At 26.8% G+C, this 9,907-nt stretch overlaps 1 protein-coding gene across 3 annotated transcripts; it reads left to right on the forward strand.

Moving 5' to 3' along the window:
• The first annotated feature begins 446 nt into the window (after positions 1-446).
• On the forward strand, positions 447-7,500 carry LOC111618160 (gonadotropin-releasing hormone II receptor-like). Of its 3 annotated transcripts, XM_023359623.1 has the most exons (4): positions 447-832; positions 1,809-1,915; positions 6,264-7,018; positions 7,089-7,278. In XM_023359623.1, exons 3-4 carry the CDS (start codon positions 6,314-6,316, stop codon positions 7,125-7,127), a joined length of 744 nt encoding a protein of 247 aa, XP_023215391.1. In that variant the 5' UTR covers positions 447-832; positions 1,809-1,915; positions 6,264-6,313; the 3' UTR covers positions 7,128-7,278. The 3 variants fall into 3 exon arrangements, with proteins under 3 accessions (XP_023215391.1, XP_023215389.1, XP_023215390.1); XM_023359621.1 differs by having other exon boundaries at positions 6,264-7,499; XM_023359622.1 differs by lacking the exons at positions 447-832; positions 1,809-1,915 and adding an exon at positions 5,830-6,022 and having other exon boundaries at positions 6,264-7,500.
• Positions 7,501-9,907: the final 2,407 nt, after the last annotated feature.

Below are 9,907 nucleotides of genomic sequence, written 5' to 3' on the forward strand. Positions count from 1 at the left end.
TAACTTATAATTATATTAAATTATCGGATAAACCAAGTATACTTTTGAAATATTCTCTTACATATTTTTAGTCACATTATTGCTTTTAAACCAATTATAACTAAAAAATTTTCGATTTATTTAACATAAATCCCATATTTAATTAACTCGAATGTCGACGTGATAAGAAAATACGATTGTTTAAAGAATGGAAGAGTCGAAATTAGGTTATTTTGAACGTTTGGGTTAAATTATTATCTAATGAATTAAATAAGTGATTGCAACATAAACCATAATTGAATTTATAATTAATTCGTAAGGAAAGTTTCGCATTAACACAATTAATTTAAAGTCCTCGAATAAAACATAAGGCATGGTAATGTCTGAATTTAAAATCATTTTACTATTCTAATGTAAAGAATGAAGCAGAAAAGAGTTTGCTTTCGCAATTTTTAAGGTCAAGGCCGTTTAATTCAAAGTATTTTAGTTGCCATGGACACGTCACATAATCGAGAATTATTGACAGCAAATGTAAGATTTACTCGATATCTACATAATGTTGAACTCTTCCAGAATGTTTTCAAACAGCTTATTCAAATTTTCACTAATCGCCAGTGATATAAACTTTTATTTTTAACTTGGAAATTTTTCATCTCTATAAAATAGTAACTTGTGAAGAATTATTAGAAACAGGTCACTGACTTTAATCAATATGAAAGAATCTAAACTGGAAGTGGGATAAAACAAAACTGCGCATGATCGGTGGATGTTGGTGAAAAGTATTGTCGCATCTCGTTCCTCCTTCAGTCTTCCACTAGAAGATCATGAAGAGAATGACTTGTTTAATCATCACGTAAGTAATATACTTTCTTTCAGATCATTTTCGTTCGAATTTTTTTTTTTAATTGAGAATATTAGAATTTAAACACTAAATTTTCGTAATGATTCAGTTAAAAATCTACAATATTAACTCTTATTAATTTGTAAAAATTTATAATTAATTAATATGTAATTTTACTTTTATAGTAAGTTGTAAAATCTAATTTCATATTTTAAGTCGGGTTAAAATTATCCGAAATGTGTTTTTAAATCTTCATTAAAGATATATGACATATTTTTTGAGTACATTTTGTTTTGAATGTTGTCGTTTAATAGTTTGTAATTTTAAAAAAACAAAAAAACTTTTTATAAATCGAATTTTTTCGAAACTTTCTTTTTATCGACAACCGCCCGAGGTTTATTATTAAACGAGCTTCTTTTATTTTGACTTCACACTTTACTTCTTATCCACAAAGGATAGGCTATGTAGCCCGAAGCATTATATTCTCGCAAAGTTTGCAGAAACCATTGTTCAAGCTTCTTAATTCATACATCAAGTTTAAAAGATAAATTCCATTTTTTTTTTATATTTATGAAATAATCTCGAAATAAATCCTTCGCGTAAGAGTTGAGATTAATATATTTTATTTTCTTCATTGTTTGAATTATAGGTATTATTTTATTTTTTAAAAAATTATTTAATGCAATTTTACGCTCTTCTAGATAAATTGCTTATACGTAATGTATACGTAAATCAGTTTAACTACAATAATTAAACTATAAATTAAAGAAAAAAAGTGCTGAAAGGATAGGATACCTGAAAGACTTTTTTCTTTTAATATAAGATAGAGGATTGATTATGCAATTTAATTTTTCTTAAATCTCCCAGTTTGTAATAGGATTTTCACTTGAATTGTGAAATATGTATTTAAATAAAGTATTAACAATTTTAAAATATTGTTTTCGTTTTTAACTTTCAAATTAATTTTTATGCATTTAAAAATCTATAGATGCTGCTCATATTTTCAGTATCGGAGCAAAACTATACGAGATGACTTTGCTAATTAAGCTGTTCATCCGAAAGTGTATTTTAAATGAAGGTGATATATATAAGAGAGTAAGTATAATTATTTAATATTTTTTCTTTTAGTTTAAAATAAAAGTACGAATATGAAAAATATATAGGCCCTATATATATAAACATTTTAACCTAATTACATAGAACTTTGACCCTCTGCATTTTGAATTTAGAGGTCCAAAATATTTAGGTAAACGAAAATAGATCGCTAGTGCTCCCTTTCCCTTTTAGTCTGCAAGTGTTTAGCGCTTGTGTGTTTACGAGAATTCCAAATTTTAGAAATATCGAAATGACAAATGATTATATAAATGACATTTAATATTTTTAAGGTCGAGGACAAAAGAAAAACAATTTTTCCATCTAAATTACGGGTAAAATATGAGACGTATTTTAATAGGAAAAAGCATTTTAAACTTTTACTGTGTCTAAAAATGTGACATAAAATCATAATAAAATTGGAGAAAAAAAACTGAAAATTTTAAGTACATCTTTTAAAAATATTCTAAAAAGTATTTTGAAGTCGTAAAACGCTTAAAATTTTATCTTAATGTAATAAAAAAAATATATACGATAGCTCGGAAATGCTAAAAGTGCATTACAACACACAAAATTTTATATGATAAATAGACGTAACAATTTTTAAAAGTATGTACAGTGAAACCTGCCTAAAATAAAACGAAAACCTGCCTAAATGGAAAAATTCCTAAATTTTTCGGAACGGAGTGATTTTCTATGTTAAAAAAAACAAAACCTATTCAAAACGGAAACCTGCCAAACCGAAAAAAATATTCAGTACCGTGCAATTCCCATTTACATAGGTTTCACTGTATATATATATATAGTCTTAGCTCATATATTGACTATAAACTGTTATGAAAATATTAATGTACAAAGCACTGAAACACAAAACGTTAGAATGAAATTTTGTTAGGAATATTGTTAACTTACCTACAGAACACTCGTATAGTGCACTCTCGATATAGTCACCATCCACTATAGCGAACAATTTAGATTAGTCTTTTTAGAGTTCGCTTAATCGAGAGTTTACTGTATTATATATTACAGTATGCATATATACAATTTGAAAATTGAGAAGAAACACACAAACTTTCATTTCGTAATACAAAACAAAATCATTACAAATCCAGAATAAATTACAACAATTAATCTACCAGTAATTACAAATCCAAAATTGCATACAATAGTTAGAATAAGAGAACAAACAATTAATGATTCATTAATTATTCTTAATTTCTGATATTACGAAAAATATATTTTTATTAATAAACAAGCATATATATAAAAATAAGTAGCACAGAATGAAATCTCTCGAGTAATCGGGATCAACGTTCTGTTAAATAATAACTTTAATTAAAAGCATTAATTTATTGATAATCGTGTGGTCTCGATGGAGAGAAATTATATCTACTTTTCAAGGTTAATAATCATTCGAAGCGAAGTTCAAAAATCTCATAAAAATACAATAATATTTCTGGTTACAAATTTCGAGAAGTCAAGCGTGAAATGTTCGATTTTACCTCCTACATAAAAGTTTTTATAAATAGTACCTGTCTAAAATTATTTTTATAGGCTGGTGAAGGAATAAACAATATTTTTTTTTTATAATAGTATTTACGGTTTAGTAGAAGACATTTAATATCATTTTTGATAAAAGATAAATGGAAGTTTTGTTGAAAAAGAAAATATATATATAATAAAAATAGAAAGTGTAATTAGTTCAATAAGTCTTTATTGTTTATATTCGAAGGAAAACAATAAAGAAAATTCTTTATAACGGACGAAATTTTGGTAAAATTTTGATTTGATTTTGACATATATTTTTGGATTTCGATCTAAGAAGTTTTATTTATATCCAGTCTTTCAGAATTTGTTTCGTAAGGTAAAAAGAAAACGTTCAATTGTTTAGATTCTCGTAATCGATCATAGATAAAAACAATTTCATAATAAAAATTCATATTCAGAATAGCGAGTTGGTTGCCTAGATGCAGCCTATTAATATCCACCTAACATTTATGAATTTTGTTTTTATGATAAAAGTAAATCATCTTTAATTACAAAAATTTATAAATAGGGGGGAAAATACTCGCCGCAATATCGAGGATATTATTTCTTCTAAACATAGCAAATAAATGCTTATATGATAAGCTCCGAAATATTATTAATTGTTTATTATTAGTTATATGTATATAAAATAAAAATACTTATAATATATAAGAATTTATCAACCGAATTGAAATTGTACAAATGGTTTACTTTGAAGTATTTTCTTTATACACATTCTGAAATACATATTTTAATTATAGTAATTTTTATAATAATTTCATCCAGACAAACGAACTGACTATTTCACTTAATATAATCTTTATATCAACAGCATGCTTACTTTTGATTAAGACTATTAATTAAGCGCTTAATACCAGATCGTAAGAATTATTTTAATTATTTAAATTGTTTAATCTTTATTCCATATTTTTGTAGTGTATTTTATCAGTCGAATTATCTATCTCAGTTATACTAATATATAAAAGTAAAATGGCACAGATATCGAACTGACTTTATCACTCGAGGGACATCATCTAACGAAAGGTATCAATTTATGAATTAGGTTTGATATATTTCTAGATCCGCTCGGAGATGTACGACTGTTCGATTGATTCGATTGTTCATTTACCGGATAATCGATCTGTGTCAACAACCGGTTTTCGAGTGATCCGACTGTTAACCTTGTTTTTTTTTTACGTCTGTTTCTTCCCCGCGATCTTCGAGACGAACCCAATTTGTGAATTATTTTTTTTCGGTGTCCTCGTGGGAAATAGTTTTTTCTACTTCGTATTTTCCATTGTTTATGTATTTTTTTGGAAGCAAAATAAATCGATGCGCTCCTCGGAACTATAGATTAAATTATACGCTTCATAAGTGAATGAACAATCTCCCGATTTACTTGCATTCTGTGTCTGTACTATTTTGGTAACAGAGAAATACTTTCTGATGGAATATTAAAGGAATCGATAGAAACTATAAAACTCTTATTCTACCTAACGGCGTTTGGCATTGTAATCTAATAAGTCTTCCACGCCATTTTGGATTTCCTCAATTTCCGCGATTCGCAATTTCTATTTTAAAAATATTTTTAACAATGTATTTGACGCAAACACACACACACACACACACACACATATATATATATAGATGTAGATGCTTGGCTGTTTTCGTGTTGTTTAAAACTGGCAATCCTGATTCTTTCTGTTACCTTTTGTATGAAAGAAAGGAATTTAATTTTCCAGTAAAATTTACGCGACCGTAAATAACTTTTGACCAAACATTCGATGTATATGATCACGTGATTGCAGAAAGTTAAAAAGGTGCTATAATTGTGCGTGCTAATTATGGATCCGTATAAGTATTCTCGTTACATTTATCGTCAATATTTACTATAATTCTCTCACACGTAATGACGTAAAGGTCAGAAGAGATTAAGAAGGATATCCAGGTGCGATTTCACGATTAATTAATGTAATTGCATATTAAGATGCGCTTTTTTTTTCCAAATTTGACCCTTCAAAATCAACCTACGGCATGTATGATGCATCAGGATCCAACTTGCGATCTAGGTAATTTGCCTAGTTTAACAATACAACTTCAGAATGAATATTTGACATAGTTCTATTATTTGAATAATTCGGTGCATATTATGAACCACAAAGTACGGCAATTTTGTGCAAATATCTCTCTATATGTTAAAATAATTTTTGTATTATTGTTTTTTTTTCGTAAATTACATATATGCTGCGCTATCTATAATGAATTTTTATATTTTAAACTTTTGATATTAATATATCCATCCCATAAAAAATTCATAAATAATAGATATAATGTAATAAAACAAATAGACATTCACTACGACGTTATAAATTTTATACAGGATTCCTTTTATATGTAAAATCTTCCTTTGGAACAACCTAATTAATGCGGTTTATGGACATAAGGCGCAAAATATAGTTAACAATAAAGAACGTTTGCACAGTATCGAAAGGATGAGTAAATATTGCTATATTGACACGCTTACCTTTATCCCTTCCATCTTCGGTACCACCTCTGGAATATTTATTTAGTTGGAATTAAAATGTAAAGTGAATATAACATTATTTAATTTTTAAATAATTATAAGTTAGAAAATGTATGATTTATGAAGTTCAAGAGAATATAATTTATTTATTTAAATTCGCAATTTAACCAACGAAATACATGTTGTTTTTTTAAAATTTAAGAAAATTTCCGTTTCCATTATTTCTAATAAATGTATCATAAAAACTTGTAAAGTTAATTTTTCTTAACTAATATCAATTATTCTTGTTTGTTTTTTTAGGTATAAAAATACAAATCGCTGATGGCTAATTTGATTTTGCTGGTGTAAAAATGGCTTCTAGCAACGCTTCTGACAACAGTAATTCGACTGTAAAAGACATCTTCGGTTCGCAATACCATAAAACTATCAAAATTGCCATCATAATAACTATGATCGTCATTTCTCTTATTGGCAACATCACCGTATGCTGTCGACTGTTTCCCAATCGCAGGAATCGTTACGCAAAGGCTACTATACTTTTTCTCAACCTGGCAGTGGCCGATCTTTTAGTCACATTCGTCACTATGACATCACAATTAGTTTGGGAGATAATGGATCGTTCTTGGATCGCCGACGATGCCTTTTGTAGGATTTTTAAAGTGTTGCAGACTTTCGCTTTGGTTTCTTCTAGATATTTATTAGTGAGTATTGCTCTAGATCGACATTTTGCTGTCGTCCATCCACTTACACCATGCCTACAACCGGCCCGTTTGGCTCTCTTGGCTTGGTTATTCTCGTTACTGCCATCGTTACCGAATCTCTATTTCTACAAAAAGATAAAACACTCCGGAGGCCGCTGTTATTGCACCCTGTTACACGAAGACCAGACACAAAGCTACAGACAACTTTATACGATTTTTGTATTTTTATCGATATTCTTCATTCCTCTTCTGCTTTTAATTAGTTTGTATTCTAGGATACTGATCGAAATCTGGAAACAATCGTCCGCTATGGATTTACATTATACTACAGCTTCTACTCTACCCAGAGCTAAGGTGAAAACTTTAAAGATGACTTTAACAATTTTAATGGCATTTATAATCACTCACGTTCCTTCTATAATAGAAGAGTTTGTCATCGCCTTTAGCAACCAGAAAATTTTAGATTCTAACTTAGTAGCGCTGTTGGACGTCATATCGGCTAGCAACAGCGCTCTCAATCCATACATTTACCTCACATTTCATGCCAAAGGGAAATATTTTGTTAAAAAGAGCAATAAAGACGGAATTTCGTGCCTAACAGCGAGATCTACCGACACGTTGAGAACCACACTTCGTTCGACCGTATCCAACAAAAAGTTATCAAATCCCAGAATTACTTTTCCAGTCGCGCCGTTCACCATCACACACGATAGTGTTGTTCACCTAAACAAATGGTCATCTATCGAAGTTGTAAAACTTAACAAAAACTTGTTTACGTAATTTGTTGTAACATCGATATATTTTAATAAGTTGTTTTAATAAATTTTATAATTATTAAGAAGTGAATATTTAAAACTGTAGATTAAGTATTGCACGAAACTCTCTCTCAAATTACCTGTCTAAAAGAATTTTTAATTAATGAATGTTCGCGAACTATCATACTTCAAAGAAAGATGCCAATGAACTTTCCGGATAAATTCACTTTAAAAAATTTAGTAAAAAAATGAAATTTCGACTAGGTATTAAAGTAATGAGTAATAAGATCAATTTTAATCAAACTGTGCTAATAATAATTTGTCTACAAGTTCTGTTTTTACAAGATTTTCTCTTTTATTTCACTTTTTCTTCATTGTAAAATTCGTTTGAAATTTTTTCTTTTTTGTTCTTGTGCTTGTTTGTGGCTGACTGTACATATTAAATATACGTACAAATTTATCAATAAAATTATACAATTATTACAGTATATACATACATGTGTAGAAATGTATAAACATGTTTACAATTTGTATACATTTCTCGGGAAATATTCTTTAAATTTTCACATTCCTGTCTTAAATTTAAAAAAAAAAAATCAATTCAGCACCACTGATTATTAATTAATTAATATTGTAAACATCAAGTTTTTATTTCTCTTAGTTATATTCTTTCTCGAATTAATTTCATTTTAATTAACTACTATTAATCGAATTACTGTACTTAATTTTTAATCATTACCGAAACTTGAAAATTCTTATTTAAATAAACTCAATTTTGAAATTTGCACAGTAACTTACAAGCAGAAAATCAATATAGAATTTATCAATTTAGAAACTATCAAAAAAATCGATTTATTTTTTTTATGTTATATATATATTTTCTTCCTTTATAAATATTTTATTTCAACGTAATGGATTCTTTTCAAATCTTTCGATTTCCCCCCTCTTATTTCTGTTTATTGTATGTTAAACTCCAAATACAATATTAAAGTAGTGTTGTAAATAATATACGAATTGCTTATTTGTCCTGTCATCTAGCGATAAAGTCAATAATTAAATTTTAAAATATGAAATTTATCCTTTGGTAGAAAAATTGGCGTTATCACTATAACTTAGTCATTACACAAAGGGAAAAGAATCTTTCTGCCATTTTATATATCAGTTATATTCCTATCTCTTATATGATATTTATAAATCATTAATTTTCCAGAATTTTATATATTTAGTTTTATGTACTTAATAAATATTTTAAAATCCATAAATGACTGCATAATTTCTAATTAAATAAGATTATTTTCTTTTAAAATATTTGCAATATCTTTCTCGTGTTTAAGAAAAAATCTCAGAATCGCTAATATATTAAATTGAAATGTTTAATAAATAATTATAAAATAATCATTTGTAATAAATATTATCGTTAATTCTAGTTTTAATAAATTATTAAACAGTAATTCAGTTGAAAATGGAAATTGGTTTAATTATTTAAAGAATTATTTATACTCTTAAGTGTTAAAGAATTGCGGAATTTTGTTTTATGAAATACATTATAACATCAACAATTCGGCAATTGGCCATCTGACTGAAAGCGAAAAAACAGTAAGATATTCAAATTATTTTATAAAAAAACTGTATATTGAGTGATTTAATTTATCGAATATTGTTAATGATTCAATTACGTGAAAAAATAAATATTTTTTAAGTTATCTGTAGGTAAAAAAGGTGTAATTTAACTTTGCTTTCAGCATTTGATCAATGAGAAATGTGTGAACTTAATGACTTTGCTTGCTATAAAATATATATGCAGTATATACAGTACACATAAATAATTGATGTAATGTCAATTATTTATGTACACAATACACAAGATGAAAATATATTATCAAGATAGTTATATTCCTTATTTAAGATTATTAATAATAATTACAAGTTAGTTCATCAATATTTATAAACGTTAGAACCTGAATAAAACGTACTATATCATATATTATTATATAAAATAGCTAAGATTAATTTAAATTTAACCATTAAACAAATAAAATTAATATTGTTTATTTCTGAATATCAGAGCTTTCTCAAGAACTGAAAAAAAAAAAAATGCATTTATTTGATAAGGATATATTTAATTAAATTTTATTTCGATATAGGCCTAGTAGAAGGTAAATTATATAGGCATAATTTTTTGTTTTTTTTATTAATTTACTTTTATTTATATAATTAATTCTAGGATTCTTTTAAAATCATTTTTAATTTATATTGCACAAAGTAATAAAATAAAAATACCGCTTATTGTAAATATCAATACCAACACAATACTGACACAAATATTCTGTTTAATATATAATTTTTTTAACAAAATATAATAAAAATATATTTTAATGCATTGTCGTTTAAATTTATATCTAGCATATTCCATCCATCTTTTTATTTAATCTGATTTGAAAACAAAAACACTGGACGTAAAAAAAAGCTGTAGTGTTTATATAAAAAA

Source organism: Centruroides sculpturatus, unplaced genomic scaffold (genome assembly GCF_000671375.1).
Source record: "Centruroides sculpturatus isolate CEXI.00-Female unplaced genomic scaffold, Cexi_2.0 scaffold62, whole genome shotgun sequence".
NCBI lineage: Eukaryota > Metazoa > Arthropoda > Arachnida > Scorpiones > Buthidae > Centruroides > Centruroides sculpturatus.